We start from the raw sequence: 21587 nt of genomic DNA, 5'->3' as shown, positions 1-21587 counted from the left end.
TGGAAACAAAAGCAAAAAAAAACAAAAAACAAAAGAATCCCATCTGGTGTGAACTATCCCAGGGAAAGCACATCAGCCTCAGATATTTCTTTAATATTCGATGTTGCGGTTTGGCGAAGCCCTTTATTCCAATCCACACGATTGAATGATGTCATGTGTGTACGCCACATTGTTGATAGCCATACCCTGGAGTCCCTTTTTCAATTAAAATGAGATTTTTCGGTGGGGGGGGGGGGGGGGGGGGGGGTCTGGAGCTATTTGTGGGAGCCTTTTAAGAAGCAGAGGGACCTGACGGAGCAAACACCACCACGGGCAGGGACGACGGACTCAACGACACAATATTTATTATTAAAAGAAAAAGAAAAAGAATGTCAAAATCTTTGGGGGCACAATATTTAAAGAAGCTGCTCTATATCACTTTATCTATGCAAGTTTGTACATTATTATTATTATTATTATTACTATCTTTTTTTCTTTATTTGTTATTGTTTTGCTTTATCGAGACGTGCCATCCCGTGACGTTAGGAAGAAACAAATGAAGTCGCAAAAAAGTTCCAGATTCACCGCCACGCTACAGCATAGAGGCAACTTAGAATTTATTGTTTTTCAGGGAGTAATTCAGGAAACTGTTTTCTATTTGTCATCGTTATTTTCAGGGGGCGGGGGCGTCATGGGTATCTAAGAAATACGACCATTTTCACCTGTCCAAGAAATTGCTTACTGGCAGAAACTTATTGTCGCATTTCAGCCACCGTAGTTTCTATAGAACAGCTATCGAGCGATTCGTTTTCGTTAAATGTTTTCATAATTTCCAAAATTTGAGCGGATCTTTGTTATGTTATTCTTCTGGAGCGACCCTTAGCGCAGTTCTTTTCATTTGTAGATATGTTGTAAAGCAGAAAAATCACGGAGCTTTTATTTTACTGTAATTACAGCCATTCCATCCCATTATTATTATTAACAACAACAATAATAATAATAATAATAATAATGTTAATATTATTTCATCCATCATTGGGCGTCTTTCACCATCCAATGTCCATGTAGCATGAATTCTGAGGAACATTGTCATTCATCGTCATTCAGTCAACTTTCAACAGGTGGAGTTTTTAGCCTTAAATCTGTTTAAGTATCTCACCTGTCGCCATTGTTTTTTTGTTTTTTTGTTTTTTTTTTTATTAACCTTTTTGCCAACTGCTTGACTATGACAGTTTAAATATCACAGCTAGTTAATTCAATTCAATTCAAATTAACCTCCCACCCTCAGAGCATAATAATAATAATAATAATAATAATAATAATTAATAATAACCTAACTCCAGAAGCTTTTAGTTGTTGTTCGTATGACAATCGTGCCAAGCAGATTACATTTTTTACGTTACGCGGAGGGGAGTTTTGAAACCTGGAAATAGTGATATTTTGGGGAGGTGGATAAGGTTCTAACGTGGTTTTAATCAATGTCAGTGAAAATTTCCAAGTTCTGTCTGCGACTTCGGTTTTATTTTTATGTGTGGAGTGAGTAAAATGACAAAATATTTAAATTTGTCTCTAAAATGTCACCGTGAAGCCATCCGGTCCAGTCCAGGCTCAAAACGTAGATTTCAAAATGGTTCGATTTCATTTTGAATTCTATTCAAAATTTCACTTTTTTTTTTTTTTTTTTTTTGCGTTTCGAGTGTAATTCATCAAAAAGGGCACAAATGGAAATATTTCATCCAGATCAAGTATAAATGCATGAACCAGGGTTTTATTTGGAAAAACTGGCTTTTTTCAAACTTTATTATGCAAACAAATGTAAAGGGCCAAATTATTCTAATCACAGATATCACTTCACAGAAGCTGGTTTTTTGTTGTTGTTTTTCCACACCAGGGCTAACAAGGCTTTGCATGAGCTTGAGATTTTGCCGCTAAAACTCAAAACGTAGATATTTGACCCTTGATAGCAGAAAAGCAACTTTTTTATTTTTATTTTTTCTGTTCGTTTGACTTAATTTGGGCTGTTCTTGCTGTATATTGAATTACCTGTCGTGTCAAAGAGATGACGTTGCATGCTCTCCGTAACTACTCTGTGTTTAGAAGAAAATTACAATATTGTAGCTTCAACGGTTATTTACAAATGTAGCATCCGTCACCACCGCTATTTTTATCTCATTTTATTTTTATCTTTTAGACAAAATCGTAATTTCTTATCTTGTGTTGGTGGAGAATCGCTTGGTTTGGTCTTTCAGCCCTTCAGTAGCGCTGCCTTCACGTGTACCTTTTTTGCTTTTTTCTACGTCACTCTTTGCTTTGTCGTCTTTGTACTTTTGCTTTATCGGGGCGTTTTTTCGTTTTGGTTAAACAACTTTATTGAAACAACCTCAACCCTGCATCTTTGTAAGAGGGAAGACATATTTCTGTGTTTACTGATTTCTTGCTTTCTTTTTTTTTTTTTTTTTCTGTATTTTTTTAAGATATTGTGAAAGTCCATATTTGGTACCGAACCAGATTAAAGATCAACCAACGACCCTAACGACGATGTAAAGAAAAAGTTAAAAAATAAATAAATAAAGAAGAAATGTTAAATGGCCTATTTTGGAAACTGTACAGTTGCTTTCTCCCTGTCTCTACTAACACTGTGACAGCAGGTATTAAAGGTAGTTGTTTTTTGTTCCAGAAAATTGCTCTTTTCATTCATTTCAACTGAGTTTTAGATTTACACTGGTTTGCAATGGCGCACTCTAGGGGTCAAGCGGGTCTCTATTCCCACTGTTGTACTTGACCGAGTATCATATTTCTCCATCCCAAACTGTATGTGCAAACATATACATATATGAAGACATACAAACACAGATGACCTCAAATTAAAACAGAAAAAAAATAAACGTTGTAGTTAAAAACATATATACGGATAAGTGGAGATTAAATAAATACTATAGTCATCAAAAAAGATAAGTAAAGATAATCTAAATTTAAAACATGCAAAATGTTGACATGATTATTAAATATATGTATAGATCTATAAATAAGGATAACTATTTTGAGAGTTGTGCAAACAGTTAATCTGCTTCTTCTTCACTTTCAGTTTCATTTTCACCACTCAAAGCACCATAGGTTTCGTTTCACTCTTACCTCAGAGAAACCAAGCCTCCTCTCCCTTCTCCCCTTCCCTTCACTTCAGTTCTCAACCCCATGGCCAGGCGCACCATGCCGCTTCTCCTGGCTCAGTGGTCCTCTCGGGTCTTCTCGGTCCAGCTGGACCCCGGAGGGAGATCCGCAGGACTTCTCCACTTTGGCCTCCGAGAGAAGCCCCCGGCGGAGGCGGAGGAACCCGACCCCTTCCAAGACCTTTGCCACCCTGACCCCGGACGATGCTACTCTCTGTTCGTCCACGGTGAAGACAGAGTCCACGCTGCCAAGTTCCACTGGACCTTGAGGGACAAGCTGGTGGCAAAGTTGCCTCCCGCGTGTCAAGTCCTGACCATGTTCTCCGTCCTGCCCGACGTCCAGGGCTCTCTCCTCAAGGGGTTTTTCCTAAAAGAGCCGTCTCGGTCCTCCTCCGTGACCGAGATGGTGTTGAGGGACATGGTGGCCCACGGTGATCCGTTGTTGGTGTGCTCCTACCGGGGAGGAGGAGGAGGAGGAGGAGGAGGAGGAGGAGGAGGAGGAGGAGATGATCCAGGTCCAGGATCCCAGTGGTGCCAGCACCTGTGGCCCTCCTCTGCAGAGGAGAACCAGAAGATGGCAGAAGGTTCACAGAGATACTATGTGGTTCCTTCCCAGAGCCCTGGACCACACCCAGCCGCTCTCAACATCAGGAACTCGGATGTCTTCTACTCTCTCACGGAGGCTCAAAAAGTTCTGGAGGAGGTTTGGACATTTCTTGTTTTTATTTCTTGTCGGCATAATGTCTCTGCATGTTCTGGCAATGGTGCCCTCACCTGGTTGAGAGGGGAATAACACGCATGAGTTCTTGGAGATAGGCCTATTTGTCATTTTCCATCCCTTAACTCAGGTCTTTACCAGCATTTCCAGGCTCTTAGATGTATTATAATTATTTCCAGGATTCAAAAACCTGTATTTTGAGTGTGAAAGTTTGTGGAGTTTTTCCTTTTCAGACCTGAACTCCAGCTTGTATTCAGGATCCATCCTTCCTGGTGTGTTATTTGGTTGTTAATGGTTATTGAGCTCAGGGCTGGAGTCTCATTCCATGGTCACACACGGTCACACTCAAACTGAGGTTATGTGAGTTAAAAGTATGAATGTATTGTTATGTGAGTCCCGGTGAGTTTTTTTCTCCCCAAAGAATTAGCTTTGAATGAGGCAAAATTCGGCTGCACACATATAACATCTACATGTTGCTGACAGAAAGTACAAATTTTACAACAAAAATGAACTAAACAAAGTTCCTTTTTCAGAGTGACTGTATACTTTGTTAAAAAAAAAAGACATCTAAATAACATACAATCTAACTGAAAAATATGTTTCACTGCGGACTCCCTGTATCTCCATCACGCATCCATAGGGGCCTGCGGACCTCCTTTTGGAAACCCCTCCCTTAAGTTATCAGTGCAGTTGCACGCAGTACATACTGTATGTATGGCGTACATTTGTTTTTCATCCGTCGCACATTTTTATGTCGTCTCCTTCTGCCCAAAGCCTTCCCAGTGATCCGACTCTCCAAACTGCTTTTGCCCGCAGTGTGGTGACCTCATGCCAGAGTCCAGGCCGGTGCTGGAGCTCCTGGAGCAGAGGCCGAGGTCTGGACACAGTCCAGGCTTCCCTGTGGTCGTAATCGAAGGGCTGGACGCTACAGGTTGATAGAATTATAGAACATTATTACAGCGCATCCACCAGCGCTGGAGCAGCTTGATGTATACAAGTCTTCCTGAAGCGATGACAAACTTTCTCTGCTAATGCTGTTAGTGCCTAACGGGCTTCGTTTTAATGGGATTTATTGCAGCGTGGCCTCAGAAGTCTCAAGTAAATAAAAATTGGTTTATATTGGAGCTGGCAGGCGGCTCAGGCATTATTTTAGAAATTCTGAAAGGTTCCACATATATACACTACACTGTATATACATACCTAGGTACAGTATATACCTACTGTATATATACTGTATATATACATATATATATAAATATATATAAACACCCTTTCATCTGCAGCAAATAAGTTGATAAAAAAACCCTTGAGAACACAGGTTCTTCAGAGTTTTTGACCTGTTCACCCGTTATTTAGGTCCCCAATTTATCAGTAAAACAGCAAAAGGCAAGTGTGAAAATTTCTCTGATTTTTCCCCATTTATTATTATTCTGGAGCTGCCACCACTGAAAGCAATTTTTCTTTTACCTTATCAACCTACTCTCAAGCCTGTGTTACACGACTGCAATACTGGTCGAAGTTCTGATATTCCACATTGTGGATTAAAACAGCTTCATATGAATTTGAGTTTCACACTTTCATTATATCAAGGATAATCTCCAAATTGATGATATCGAAACAATGATGTTTTTCAAACCAATTGAACTTTATTTTTTATTCCAATACATCAGTCAAATCAATCAATACATCAGTCTTAGAAATGTCCCGCATCCCCAAGGTTGAGCACCACGCTCTTCCCTGTCTGTGACGCTTTCCTCCGTCTCCGTCCCTCCGTGGCAGGGAAGACCACCCTGACGGGGTCCCTGCGGGAGGCTCTCGGGGCCGCCCTGCTGCGGTCCCCTCCCCAGAGCCTGGCCCCCTGGAGGACCGTCTTCGACCGGGAGCCGCCCCTCCTCCGCCGGGCCTTCTACGCCCTGGGGAACTACATCACGGCCGCGCAGATAGACCGGGAGGCCGCGCACAGGCCTGTCGTCCTGGACAGGTGAGGCCAGCTCCACCAACCACGTGTTCGCGTTTGCCTCCTCGCCGCCCGCGAGCGATGATGAAAAGTTTGGCTCTTGATTTGAGAGTCGCTACCTGAGTCACTCTGTAAAAAAAAAAAAAAAAAATGCTGTCGCTGTCAGGCACGGTGAGAGGGGGAGGACTTCCGGAACGATGAACCGGAATCCGAAAAGTCAGGCTCGGTTCTGCGTTGGGAATGGAATTCGCCATCGTTCACGGAGAATCATTTCATTCTGTCGCAGTTGTTTTTTTTTTGGTGGAACAAAAAGGACGTAAATCGGTCAAATTCAATTATGAATTACGCCTCATGCCCTGGACTTTTTTTTCCACATCAATTTGGTCCCGAGTCATTATTTTCCGTTTGCGAGTCGAAGATTCGCTCTCTCGCTCTTAAGAGGCTGACGTGGCTTTTTCGGCTGCTCTCCTTCACCAAATAGAGATTCACGAACCCCTGTGAACGCCTGCGTCCGGCCGCAGTGACCCAGTCACCGACTTCTCAACTCCCGAGTCACTTTGCCATTTTGTTCGCCACGACCGAATCGTTCGCGCGTCGTGCACCGCTACCACGTATCCGTCATCCCTCACCCGCCCTCCAGGTTTTGGCACAGCACGGCGGCCTACGCCATCGCCACGGCGGTGAGCGGCCCGGTGGGCCAACTCCCTCCGGAGGGGTCCGAGGTCTACGCCTGGCCCCAGGACCTCCTGCGGCCCAGCCTGGTGGTCCTGCTCACCTTGGACCCAGAGGAGAGGAAGAGGAGGATGAAGGGCAGAGGTGAAGACCAGACCAGGGAGGAGCAGGAGCTGGACCACAACCGGCTCTTCAGGCTGAGGTCAGTCTCTCTCCGAAGCATGTACAAACACATTATTCTCAAACCCACACGGGTCGGTTGCTTAACCCCCATACACGAGTTTCACACCCAGAATTACATTTATTTATTCTCGGAATCCCGACTTTAATGATTCCGAGTCGGCAGAATCCTGAGAAAAAGAGATGATTCTAACTTCAACCTCAGTAATTTAACAACATCATGAAGTAGTGACAGGTGACAGTTCTGCGCCAAAGGTCCGAGTTCTTCAGTTCAGTCACATCAGAATTCCGTATTGCGACATCGCTTTACTCCGAGAGATCACTTCCTCGAGAGGTTCTGACCAAAAAAAACAAAAAAAACCCCCCGGAAAGAAACAAGGCCGGGCTTCTCTCTTTGAATCAGGTCGCGCGGCGTCGCGAGACGGTGCGACAAACCGACTTGACATTCCGCGCTCGTAGGTTTTTCCCGCGCACGGAGCGGGAGAGGACACTGACGGAGCGGCCGCGCTCTGGCGGCAAACAGATGATAGAAGACAAAAACAACATACTTCACAGATTAGATCCACCCGACGCGTGATGAATGGGCGCAATTTGTTAAGAAAGCAGCTGCTTCTGTACGGGGATGGAGTGATTATCCGATGTTCTGGAAGGAGCTCCCAGGAACATAGTTACGCACACGCACACGCACACACACACACGCACACACGCACACGCACACACTCATTGGCGTACTGACCGTACCGCGCGTTTCAATGAGTCAGGTATCCTCCGTCTTAGTCTGACCCATCAAACACTTAACAATCAATTACCGTCCCATGGGGGAGGGGGGAGGAGGGGGGGAGGAGGGGCGGGGTGGGAGGAACAGCTGATTAGTTTCCCAGTTGCTCTGCTCCATTAAGAGCGCTCTGAACCCAGCGGCACGAGGCCGGGCGACTGGTCGATGGCCGCCCCCCATTCATCAGCTGTTGGACCGGGAGGAGATGGAGGGAGGAGATGAGAGAGGGGGAGAGAGAGAGAGAGAGGGAGAGAGGGAGGGAGGGAGAGAGAGAGGGAGGGAGGGAGGTGGGGGGGGGGAGTTCCGTCGTACACGAGGGCCATCGTTCATTTTTTTTTTGCATCTGGGGGGGTGGGGGAAGCAGTTCCGCGTCGAGCCATCTGCGTCGTTCCTCACATGTGTTTTTGAGATGTTCGGTGTTTCATCACTGTCAGCGCCAGTCAAGCGGCACGGCTGAGCGCCGCAGCACCAACTTTCCAGAAGTCGCGTGGCGCGCTCCGCTCCGATTGGTCGACGGCGGCGGCCAGCGGTCGGTTGTTTTTCCGAATAGCGACCGCTGATCTGTTCATAATGACCGTTGCCACCGGCGACGCCCTTGCTTCTCCGTCTGGATTCATCGGCTGGTGGCGCCGTTTTGTGACCTGAAGAGACGCGTGCAGACGTGGATATCGGAATCCCCGGACGTCTAATTTCTAATTGATATCCCGGTCTCAATGTATTCATTTATTTAGTAAGCAGCCCTGTAATAAGCGGGATAATGTGGAGCCGGCCGGTCATTATCGTAAAATAACCCCCTTCAGAGTGATGCCGGGGGGGGGGGTTATTTTGACTGGCTGGCTGCACATCATCCCTTACATGCAGTGCATGCATTTATTTTTCCACTTCAGTCGTAGTGTCAGTTTCTGAGCTATTGCTGGTTCTTAACTAACTTGTGTATATACACATCTGTGTGTGTGTGTGTGTGTGTGTGTGTGTGTGTGTGTGTGTGTGTGTGTGTGTGTGTGTGTGTGTCTGTCGGCAGAGCGGAGGAGGCTTATCGCAGGATAAGAGGCCCTGCTTGTGTCAGCGTGGATGCAGGTCCTTCTGCAGACAAAGTGCTGCAACAAGTGCTGCTTTTAATTAGGAGCCACTGCAGCCTGTGAACAGCAGCTCTGCGGCGCCCCCGCTGCAGTACCGCTGCCCGCCGCCAGATGGCAGTAAGACGCTGCGGGCTGAACCGATTCTATTCGTGTAATAATCACTGCAGGTTGCAGGGCCAGAGACCCGCGCTACTCAGTAAAATCCCAAATATATGTTCATGCACGTGCATTAGTGTGTTTATATGTATGTATGCATGCATACATTTATATTCAGGTAAAACACTTGTTTTCTGTGTTTCTTGTGCAGTTAAAATAATTATAAATGTTATCAAACTGTGGTTGTGACCTGTCATTGAAAGCTCTGCTCTACAATAAAGCTATATATATATATATATATATATATATATATTATTGTGTGATTTCGGGTTTGCTGTATTGGTGATCGTCCAGTTGTGGAAAGTAGCTTGGTTTCTTTACTTCAATACATTTTTTTTTTACTTCATATATGTTCTACTGTGGGGACTTTCGACCTTTACTCCGTTACATTTCAAACCCAACATCTCTACTCTTTACGCTATCAAAAACAAGCGGAAGCAAGAGGAAAACACTCTGGACTCATATCTATGTTTGTATATATTTGTAAACGATGATCATAGCCTGATAGTCATCCTCAATTTCGATTTCGTTTCATTTTTGGTTTTTAAAAAGTGGGCGGGGCTGGCGGGTCAGGGACTGGGGACCAGGGAACCACCATCTGCACGAGCACCATCTCCAAAAAAATCGCTCCAGCAGACACTGGATGTGGCGTTAGAGGCTGTGTGGGATCAGGGAACTGGATGTGACGACAAGTACTTCTACTTCAGCAGAAAGGTCAATGTGGTACTTTCAGAGTATTTTTGTGTCAGGGTATTAGAGTACTACTTCCACACACCAGCACACTAGAGGAGGAGGAGGAGGTGTGTGTGTGTGTGTGTGTGTGTGTGTGTGTGTGTGTGTGTGTGTGCGTGCGTGTGCGTGTGTGTGTGTGTGGGCGTGCTGTTTGTGTTTGTGTGTGAAGATTAATCGGAGGGTTTTTAATAATGATGATCTTTGTGCCGGAGAAGGCGGAGTGACCCGTCTCTCCCTCTCTCTCCCTCCCTCTCTCTCTCTTTTTACTGCACAGCATTAGCACTGAGCCACTCGCTCCGGCAGACCCCGCTCATATGGCAATTAATGGAGCGCTGTATATCACTGTCATTCCACTGACACACACACACACACACACACACACACAAAAGTTCACAGGTTACTCCTACTACTGCATTTACATCACTTCAATGTTTCACTGATGGGAATGCTGCTGCTGTGGATGCATGCCTCTGCCGTCACGCATTACCTCACACTGGATTCAAACATCCTGTTTATGGAACGTGGATTTTTATATACTGTATACATCGGAGGGGGGTGGTCAACGGTAAAATGTCTATGCTGTTACACCAATCAGCCACAACATCAAAACCCCTAGCCCTAATATCGTGTCGGTCGTGCTGCCAAAACGGCTCTGACCCGTGGAGGCGTGGACTCCACAAGACCTCTGAAGGTGTCCTGTGGTATCTGGCACCGAGACGTTAGCAGCAGATCCTTTAAGTCCTGAGGGTTGCGAGGTGGGGCCCCCACGGATCGGGCTTGTGGTTCCAGCACGTCCCACAGATGCTCCGTCGGATTGAGATCTGGGAAATCTGGAGGCCAAGTCAACACCTTGAACTCTTTGTCATGTTCCTCCCACGGAGGGGTGTACGTGGTCTGCAACAATGTTTAGTAAGGCGCTACGTGTCAAATTAAGATCACCATGAACGCCAGGGGGCAAGGTTTCAGAGCAGAACACTGTCTCCGCCGGCTTGCCTTCTTCCCATGGTGCATCACGGTGCCATCTCCTCCACAGGGAAGCAACGCACACGCCCCCGGCCATCGGCATCAATGAGCCCATGGCCCTGTTGCCGGTTTCCAGGTTGTCCTTCCTCGTACCGCTTTTGGTAGGTACCAACCCCTGCATACCGGGAACGCCCCACAAGACCTGTCGTTTTGGAGATGCTCTGACCCAGTCTTCTAGACATCACAATGTGGCCTTTGTCAAAGTGGCTCAGATCCTTACGCTTGCCCATTTTTCCTGCTTCCAACACATCAACTTCAAGAACTGACTGTTCACTTGCTGCCTAACATATCCCACCCCTTGACAGGTGCCAGAGAGATGACGCTCATGCAGATTGTTTGAGTACAGAAAGTAGACGTATTTATACATATCCAGTTCCGTGATATAACATAGCCATCAGTATTGATTTATTTTATTTTATTTTAGTTTGTATTTGTGTTATATCTCCGGAGAGTACAGGACGGAGCAGAATGGAGAGCGGACATTTCTCAATGATATTCTCTTTACATGAACTCAGTCCCAGTTGAGCTGAACTTTAATTTAAGCCCATTATTGTAAGCATGGTAACCCCCCCCCCCCCCACCACCACCACCACCACCACCACCAGACCGCGCCCCCCTCCTTGTCTCGAGAGTTTTTACAAATTTTCACTTTAACGAGGCTACAAAAGTAAAGCAAAGGAGAAGCACTTAAGTTGTCAAGTTTTTTTTATTTTTGGATTTATTTGTGAATGTGCCTGTTTGTTGAAGGTTTGTCGTTCTTGGCCCCCAAAAGCAAACTCATTCATTTGTTCATTACATTTAGATGACGCCTTAATGGACCATTCACCAGCCCTTACACTGAGCATTTGTACAAACAGGTTATGAAGGTATGTTGTGTTGTTTTAACTTTATTTTTATTATTATTATTATTAATAATAATAATAATTATTATTATTATTTATTTATTTATTTTGAAAAAAATTCTGTGTTCACATACATTCAAATGCAAAAATACGAAGGTAGGGAAAGTGAAAATAAAATTTGAGTTTGTTCCGAGAGAGAAGTTAATAATTCACACACTCCTGTCCGCGACCTCGCTGCAGAGAGGCCAGGAAAAAGAGTAAGATTTGTCTGAGGAGGACACACACACACACACACACACACACACGCACGCGCACGCGCACACACACTTTAAGACACACATGCACGCGAACACGCACGCGCGCGCACACACACACACACAAACTCGACGACATACACACGCATGGACTGCAAGACACATACGGTATACACACAAGGACATACACATCAAAACATTCACACACACACAGACACTCCAACTGTAAGACACACGCACAGACTGGATGACACACATGCACATGGACTGAAAATCAAGCACACACACACACGCACACACACACACACACACACACACACACACACACACACACACACACACACACACACACACACACACAGACTGGAAGACACACATTCAGATAGACTGGAACACATACACACAACGACATATACATCAAAACACACACACACACACATGGATTGGAAGACAAACTGTATACACACAAGGACATACACATATAAATACGCACACACACAGACTGGGAGGCACACATGCACAAACACACACACACACACTCACACACACACACACACACACACACACACACACACACACACACACACACACATGGAGGGTACACACCAAAAGTACAGAATCTCCTATAGACAACTAATCACACATCAAAACACACACACACACACACACACACACCTCGCCCTGCATGGGGCCACTTTGCACTACACTCCTCAACTTGAATATTTCATCTGCACAACAGAGCGCACCCCCCCCCCCCCCCCCTTCACGAAATAATTAAAGATCCATCGGGGGAGGGGGAGGGGGGGTCCTGCGTCCCATCCTAAGTAATAGATCAAATGAAAGCTGTCCCTCACATCATTAATAATGAGTGCGGGCTGGAGGGAGGGAGGGGAGGTGCAGGCGGAGGGCACTGGGGTGTTACAGGGGTTGGTGAGTGGGTGGGTGTGCGAGGGGGGGGTGGAGGCTGGGGGAGGCTGGGCGGGGTGGGGAGCTGGCACGGCTGGGCACGACGCGCGACGAGAGGTATGGAAACGAGGGACGAGGGAGGAGGGGAAAGAGGGAACAGAGGAGGACTGAACTGATGGCACTGACTGTCTGGAAACCTACAGACCGCACTACAAAATAGATACGTTGCATTGCAATGTGATGTGATGTAATGTGATGTAATGTGATGTGATGTAATGCGATGTGGTATAATGCAACGTGACGCAATGTCATATAACGTGATGTAATGTGAAACGATCGAAAGCAATGTACCGCAATGTGATGTCGTTCAGTGTAAAGTAATGCAATTCAGGGTGATGTCATTTGATGTCATGTGACGTCGTATAACTGGAGGTAACGTAAAGGAGGCAGGTGAACGGGAGCCGACTGTTGCCTTCAGGCGGGCGGTGCTGGAGGGGCTTGGGGGGGCGGTGGTGCGCTGTCGTGGTCGGGGATGGGAGGGCGTTTGGCGTTTGGTCCTTGTTTTGACTGGGGGTCTGGAGGGGCAGGAAGTGCAGGAGGAGGAGGAGGAGACGACGGGTTGGAAGGAGGGTGAGAGGGACGCTGCGGCTTCTGCCATGTGTGGGTCGCAGCCCCGCCCTGCGGAACATTCCATCTGGCATGTACAGCTTATGACACACATTCCACCGTCCCAAAATATGTAACATTCCCCGCAACAAGCCTAAAATAGATGTCCATATATATATATAGATCATAATCTCTGCCAACCACAACCACAGTGAATAGCTTTTCGGGTGCCTGGATAATAATAGTAATTTGGAAATTGCAATGTGATTAAAATAAGTGAATAAATTGTAATTGGTTTAAAATGACTGTCCATCACACAATGAGATCGGTGCCTGATAGGCCTACTGCAGGGTTGTTGTTTTGGGGGATATGGTAAACTACTCAACCAGTGGCTATGTTTATTGCTAAACTGAGTTTGGGTAAAACACTATGGTTCAGTGCGATCAAAAATATTAAATATGTATTATTATAATATAATAATATTTCATTGCGTTTTTCTCATATTATTGCATATTGAATATCACCACTCTCCCACCTGCGTTCACAGGAAAAACTTGTACATGTAACATCTGCCCAATCACCTTCACTATTTCTGTCTGTCTGTCTGTCTGTCTGTCTGTCTGTCTATCTATCTACCCTCTCTCTCTCTCTCTCTCTCTCTCTCTCTCTCTCTCTCTCTCTCTCTCTCTCTCTCTCTCTCCTGCTGGCAGGTCCTGACACAGACACACACTAATACGACAGATCCACCGCTGCCGCTGCCGCGCCCTCTGAACACAGCAGGTGATGCCAGACACACCCTCCCCCTCCCCAATACCCACTCTTGAGTGTTTGTGTGTGTGTGGGTGTGTGTGTGTGTTTGCGTGCGTGCGTGTGTTGGGACGTGATTTCAAGACGCAAAGGATAAAGAAGAGAGTTGAACTGATCTGTGGTGAAATGCCCATAAATAAATAAGAAAGCGCGGTATAATGTGGAAAGAAAAGGAGGCATACAATGGAAGGGAGGAAGGAAGGAGGGTGGTGGCGGGCGGGCGGGGTGGGTGGTCGGAATTATTTGGCTGGAAGTCGCGGGGGGGGGGGGGGGGGGGGAATCACATTTGAAAAATCTCCCCATCAAAAACAAATGTATAATTCAGCAGCCTTTCATCAGCACGCTCACTCCCCGTCAGGGTGTCTGTGGAGCGAGGGGAGGTGTGTAGGTGGGGAGGCACGGTGGGTAGTGAAGCACAGTGGGTATTGAAACACAGCGAGCCGTGTATCCAAAATGTCCGTTCTACATGCGGGCGAGGACCGGGCCTCCTGTTTGCTGATCTGTTTTTTTGGGGGGGGGGGGGGGGTGGTTCGATACAGCAACAATAAGGTGAAAGTGGTGTAAAGCCTCTGCAGCTCTGGCTCTGCCCTGGGGGGCTTCACCAGGAACAGTTAAATATTTAAACACTGCTGTGCCATCTCATTAAAAGCGGCACATGGGGCCCCCAGAAGACCCCCGCCTCCCGAAAAAAAAAAAACCCCACTCAGGATGCGGAGGAGCGTGACAAAACAGTTATTGTGTATCTATCTATCTATCTATCTATCTATCTATCTATCTATCTATCTATCTATCTATCTATCTATCTATCTATCTGTCTGTCTGTCTGTCTGTCTGTCTGTGTGCCTGTCTGTCTGTCCCTCCGTCCGTCCGTCCGTCTATCTCCATATGACCATAACGTGTACATATGCGCACACACACGCTTCACACTAACAAACAAGACGGAGGACACACAATATCTCTCGCTCTCTCTCTCTTTCTCTCCGGAGCCTCTTCTTCTCCTCCCCAAAAAAATCTGGGCAATTAATTCCATTGTTGTTGTTTTAGGGTACCCCCTATTTTTAGCCCCCGCTGCCCCCTCTCAAATAAATTGATTTTCAGTGTGTGTTGAAACCCCTAACACGCACACACACACACACACACACACACACACACACACACACAGCATTCTAGTTCCCGACCCAGAGGAATAAATCAAAGGCGAACATCTACACAACTGTGTGTGTGTGTGTGTGTGTGTGTGTGTGTGTGTGTGTGTGTGTGTGTGTGTGTGTGTGTGTGTGTGTGTGTGTGTGTCCTTTTTTTAAGCTTGGAAATTGTTTATTTTTGTTTCAGTTCCATTAGAATGGAGCATGAGAAGACAACTGAGCTGCTGCTTGTTTGTCAGGCAAGTGGCTGACTGACTCTTTCTCTTCGTTCTTTTTTTATTTTTATCTTCATCTATATTCTCTCTAACCGCTCTGTCTTCTCTCTCTTTTGATAACATTTCCCAGGAGATGTTGAGTGGTCTAACTTGTGTTCTTTCTCTTTTTTTGTTTCGTCCCTTCCACACAAATGATGATGATGGGGGCTGGGACAAAACACAAAAGCTGAAAGCGTTCAGACATCGATGGACAGACGGATGGATAGATACAGTAGGTAGCCGGATGGACAGACAGACAGACAGACAGACAGAGAGACAGACAGACAGACAGACAGATAGATAGATAGATGGATAGATAGGCGGTGGTGTCGGGGAGCGGCATGGCCTTTGATGCACAGCGCTGGGGAAAACTTTGCTTGCAGTGACAATTTGACAAAGGAAATAATAATAATAATAATAATAATAATAATAATAATAATTATTATAATAATAATTATAATAATAATACCTAGCTGCAGGCAGCAATACACAGGGTCCACTTTAGTTGTGTTGGGTGCGTTTTACAATTCTCTAGTTCTCTGAAACGTAGCACAATTTTACGCGTTTACTTGAAGGCAGCATGGGCTCCCTCCGGTCTGTCGCCTCCTGGTTGCTCGTCTCGCGGAGCAACTACTATGCGGTCTACACAGCGCAACCCTCCTGTCTTTAAGACAACCGTCCATGTTTGCCTGTAAACCAGAACTTCTCATTGTTATAATTCACTGTGTTGTCCGTGGAAATAGAGCTGCGCTCTCAGAGGTGGGTGGCAGTTTGGTGCCGTGTCGGGCACGTCATTTATTTGTTGAGTTTCTTTTACTTGGATTTCATTTTCAGAAAGTTACGTTTCCATGGAATACGAAAAACGTTGTGGTTTTGCCGTGCGTTATTACCATTTCACAGCTTCCATTTTTCAGACGCCTCGCTGGATCATGAACACATCACTCAGTCACCCATTTTAGTGGTTTCGAGGGACGCGCTGACAAATTTAACAGACTGTTTAGACAGTCAACAACAGATCGTAGACAACAGACTGTCCTGTTTCCGTTGTTGTATCTGTTTCTGTTGTTGTTTCTGCTGTGGCTGTTGTTTCTGTTGTTGCTGCTGTTTCTGTTGTTGTTTCTGTTTCTGTTGTTTCTGTTGTTGCCGATGTAGTTGTTTCCCCTGTTTATATTGTTTCTGTTGTTGTTTCTATTTCTGCTGTTTCTGCTGTTTCTGCTTTTTATGTTGTTCTGTTGTTTCTGCTGTAGTTTTTTCTCCTGGTTATGTTTTTTCTGTTGTTTCTTTTTCTGTTGTTGCTGCTGTTGCTGCTATTTCTGTTGTTGCTGCTGTTTCTGTTTCTGTTGTTGCTGCGGTTGCTGTTGCTGCTGTTCCGTTGTTGCTGCTGCTGTTGTTGCTGTTGTTTTTGTTGTTGCTGTTTCTGTTGTTGCTGCTGGTGTTGTTGTTTCTCTTGTCGTTTCTGTTGCTGTTGTTTCTGGTGTTGCTGCTGCTTCTGTTGTTGTTGTTGTTGTTGTTTCTGTTGTTGCTGCTGTTGCTGCTGTTTCTGTTGTTGCTGCTGCTGTTGTTGTTGTTGCTTCTGTTTCTGTTGTTGCTGCTGTTCTTGTCGCTGCTGTTCTTGTTGTTCTGTCGTTGCTGCTTCTGTTGCTGCTGCTGTTGTTGTTGTTTCTCTTGTTGCTGCTGTTTCCATTGTTGTTTCTGTGGTTTCTGCTGTTTTTGTAGTTGCTGTTGTTGTTGTTTTTGTTATTGCTGGTGTTGTTGTTGCTGTTGTTGTTGCTGCTGTAGTTGCTGCTGTTGTTGTTGTTTCTGTTGCTGCTGCTGTTGTTGCTGTTGTTGTTTCAGAGGCATTCTTTTGAAATGACCAGCTGACAGTAATGTTCTTTCTTTGATTGTATTTCTTTGGAAAGCGCATTGGGTTGCCCTGGTACAAAATGCGCTTTATAAATAAAGTGTGACTTGACTTGACTTGACTGCAAGTAATGGGGGACAAATGGGGTCAGATCCAACATCGGAGTTATTTAATTCAATTGTTTTATATGTTGTATATGAATTACTTTTAATTATAATGCCATAACCTATGTGCACTAATTGCTATCGCTTACATTATAGTTTCGTGAGGGTTTTTTTTAAGCCCATCAAATGACCATACTGGACACTCCATTCCTCAATCAGGAGTTCAATGCAAATAATTGGGGACAAATGGGGGACAAATATATGTACAGTACCACATGCATTACGTTTCGTAGGTTTCGTTCCCGCAGCAGTCCAGTCGTTTCTCGAAAGTTGACGTTCAGCTTCATATTCCCATCAGAAATTCAATGCAAGTAATGGGGGACAAATCCATGATCAGCAAATTTACAAATTCAAAGAGTTATTTCCAATGAAAATATTTGGTCTATTAATTACTTTTAATGATATATGATATGCTGTAACCTGCATGCACTTACTGCTATGTCTTGAGTGTTATAGTTTCATCAGTTGTTTTTCCTTTTTCCCTGTTTTTTTTAAGCAAATGACCAGGGATTCCGTGAAGGTCACATTTTATTTTCCCTCCCTTTTCTTATGGTAAAAAACCCGCAGTGAGAAGTATTGAGACTGTGAGAGGAGTTAAAGAGATATAGAGAGTGCGAGAGTGGGGGAAAGAGACGGGCAGAGACAGAGAGAGAGAGAGAAAGAGAGATGACTGAAATATACCTCCAGATCCCACTTTCTTATCCCCGCTAAGCCGAGTGAATCCCTCTACACCCATTTAGCTTGCTAGCTCTGGAGCTCTCTGCTACAACGCGCCAGGCATTTGCCTACTTTACAGTCTCCTCACCGCTCCTCTGAAAATATTGAGTTTATAGCCGTTCATCTCAATAATCAACATGGTACATATACCTGGCGGCCCCAAGCGAGGACGGCGAGGCTCGCTTGTGAGAGGGATTGGCAGTGGCTTTACCTCCCACCTATTCCCACAAGTCACCTTTCCGGCTTTTCTCAACAGTTAAATTTAAGTCAGTGGTCCTCGGGGGGATGGAATAAAAGTAGAGTCCCAGACTTGTGAAGTGGCTCTGCAGTACATTCGATGCTGTCCATCACTGATAAAGACAACTTTAACAGTAAAGTGGTCAAATACATCTAACATTCACATTATTTGGAAGGGAACACACCCTGAAGCTCTTTACTGTATGTTGGATGGTAGACACCGTGCTTCGTTTGATATTTGTTCTGCATGCTGCACCCGTCGACTCTAGACTGTTTTTTAACGCTTTACGCATCTCAGAAGTGTAGTCATTAAAATGCTCCAGGTGTGATGCAATTCCAGGCTCCTCAACCATCAGCCTGCCGATTGATGATGCTCTCTGCAGCTGTATAAAACGTTAAGAAACCGGGTCAAGATTTAAGGGAAACAAGATCTCTGATGTGAGCAATCAAGCACAGTTTTTTTTTTTCACATTAAAACTGCATGCCTTCCGGAGATAAATGAGGGAGACTCGAATCCGATTGCTCAGTCCTGGCAACACCAGCTAGTGGCGCCATCTTGTGATGCTGAAACATAGTACACAGGAAAATATATAACTTGGAAAATAGCGTTGCACAATGGAGCAGGTCTCACATTTGGGTGTAATAACAGCAGGGTGTGAAAACAGTGCCAGAAAAAAGGGAATTTAGCAATAAAACCGAATGTATATTTATTTTTAAAACTCCTTGAATTTGCAAAGTCAGACTGCCCTGGCATCATGTTGCCTTTGACTGAAATGTGGAGGGAGTTTTTGCGCTGGATTTATTACATTATTCCCCATGACTTCCAACTGATGGGGGGATGGACCAGAGTGTCCAGTTTTGATTAAAAAAAAGACTGGACTGCTGTGAGATTGAGACCTAAGGGGTGAGTAAAAAACAGGGATCAACTGAAAAGAAAAATCCCAACTATTCCCTTAACTCTAACTGCAGCAATGACAAAAGAACAGCTTGCCTTCCAAACACCCTCTGCAGCAGCGCCCCCGTTGCAGCAGCTCCTGATGAGCTTTTGGGCTGAAGCAGTTATCCATCTCGGCACTGGCTGCCAGCTGTCAGGGAACACAGCTCCAGCTAGCCGCCGGTGGCAGGTGTAATCAATATGGACTCCACAGAGAGTTGCACTACCAGAGGCCAGTCTCCACTCTCTTACCCTTCTTCCCCGTCTCTCGGGGGGAAACCGCGGGCAGGTGGACAGGGAGCATGCGTTTGATGTCTCCTCCAGGGCCAAGATGGAGCATCCCACTCCGAGCGGCCGGATGATTAATCCCAGGTATTGAATGTGGCCTCATATTTGAGACTGTTTCTTATCCATGGACCGAGGCGGAGCAGTTGTGTTGTTAGTGAGAGTGGTTCTGTGGTCGCTGGGCGAGTTGAGGTTTGATATAATGTTTTTAATACAAGACCCGGTCCATTTTTTCATCTACGGTGGTGTATTTGTATAAAGCAAACATGCCCTTGGTTTTTATTAAAATGTTGTATACACGCAACTTATCAGCCTCGTTGTTTCAACACCTATCCCATTAACCGGTAGCCGAGCGTGCATTTCAGATCGAGGCCTTCAGTGGGCGCCTACTGCAAAACTATGTCACCAAGCGCTTGTATTGTTCACTCAAACAACCACCGAAAGCACGCCAAAGAAAGCCAGTTCTGTTAGCAGAGGCAAAACCAAACCACAGCAAAACGTAACATTTTATAATATGCTGGCATGCATTATGTGTGTTAATACTGTTGTTTTAAATCACTTTGTTACGTTAAAAAAACTGCTTATCTTACAGATTAGGGTGTATTCATATAACATCTCAGCTGGGCCACTGGGCCTGTCAACCAAAGGTTCTTGACAATCTATATCAATGTGGACATGCTGTAAAATATATCATCATTTAATGAGTCAGAATGCACAATTTTTTATTGTTATCAAGTTTGGCTCCGGCTCGGGGTAGCCATGATTTCTCAGCAATTTCTCATATTCAGTACTCCATATTTCTGTTGATTTTTACCAGACAATCATAACCACAGTATATGCATATTTCTATTTACTGTTGCATTAGAAAAAAAATTTAGCGCACCTATTTGACTTGCAGTTGATTGCTTTCCCTTACACACAGAAAGTGTGAAAGGATACGCCCTCCAGCCTCCAAAATCTCATTGGCTTATTAGTCTAGAATTCCTTTTCCACCTGGCCGAGCGGAGAAACAACGCTGATTGACATATTTTCGGATACTGACTGAGAAATTGTTCCCGGCCCATAGATCTGTAGCGCCCGGAACCTAATGGGAGAAAATATACTGACCAGACTGACATCAAAAAAAGCTTTTTTTTATGTCAATAATCAAGCCACATTTTTCTTTATTCTGAGAAATCTTCCACCTTCACTGAAGGCCTTGAAAGCAATGGTGGTCCGCCACTACTATTAACCATGCAATGGTAATAATAACTAATCAAAGATATCGCTAATTTCACTGTATAGTCCCTGCGACCACATATACTAAGGTCTTAAAAATTGTTTTTGTTCTGGGCTTAGATTTGTACAATTTGAATAAATCAACAGCCCAGCTCCTTCAGACTCCAACAAAGATGATTTAAAATGGTAATCTGTAAGATTGTTTGGTTAACAGCAATTTAATGTAATTGCGTTATGCATGTGCTGTTGCTGTTGTTGGTGGTGGGGTCCGCCGCCAAGGATCCGATAAAATGGACTGATGCTGGAAGTGGATTTTATGGATTGCCACTTAAAGCCTATTCTAAAACATTTAAAGTACAGTAATCACTTTATATATGCATTTGGTAAATTATAAAATATACAACATGAAAGTAACCAAGCATCTCTGTCACACACACACACACACACACACACACACACACACACACACACACACACACACACACACACACACACACACACACAGACACATACACACATGCACGCACACTACAGTGCCCTGCGGGGTGTTCTCTTCACACCTAATTTAAAAGCTTTTCTGAATAAGAAGAATAAACAGCAAGTTTTTAAATGATCTCCCATTTTAATGACTTGTTGTTGTCTTAAAAAGTAATTTACTGAAATGTTTTCGGGGTATCTGCGGAGGAGTGCGCTAATTTGAATCTTTCTAAAACACTGTAGCGTCTGCCCGAGGACAGGAATGCTATGTATTTACACATATGCAGCCTTTCCCTGTCAGAGCACTCACAGGGGTAAAATATTTAGGCAAGAAAGTGAGGAATTCTTCTGTGGATCCCGGAGTCCCACAGGCGTTATGTAATAACTGCTTCCTCCACCTCTTCAGTGAGAAAAGTTTGGGTTTTTTTGGGTTTTTTTTTTTTTCGACTCTGCAAACTCT

At 44.9% G+C, this 21587-nt stretch overlaps 1 protein-coding gene across 1 annotated transcript; it reads left to right on the top strand.

Moving 5' to 3' along the window:
• Positions 1 to 3171: 3171 nt before the first annotated feature.
• Positions 3172 to 8867, top strand: cmpk2 (cytidine monophosphate (UMP-CMP) kinase 2, mitochondrial; the record flags this gene model as incomplete). The annotated part of the gene is made up of 6 exons (XM_080012000.1): positions 3172 to 3591; positions 3658 to 3849; positions 4681 to 4795; positions 5644 to 5845; positions 6462 to 6695; positions 8470 to 8867. The coding sequence occupies 6 exons, from the start codon at positions 3172 to 3174 to the stop codon at positions 8588 to 8590; spliced, it is 1284 nt and encodes a 427-aa protein (XP_079868126.1). The 3' UTR covers positions 8591 to 8867.
• Positions 8868 to 21587: the final 12720 nt, after the last annotated feature.

Source organism: Zeus faber (genome assembly GCF_960531495.2).
Source record: "Zeus faber genome assembly, chromosome: 13".
In the NCBI taxonomy this organism is placed as follows: Eukaryota; Metazoa; Chordata; class Actinopteri; order Zeiformes; family Zeidae; genus Zeus; species Zeus faber.
This window is presented reverse-complemented; position numbering and strand designations above follow the sequence as displayed.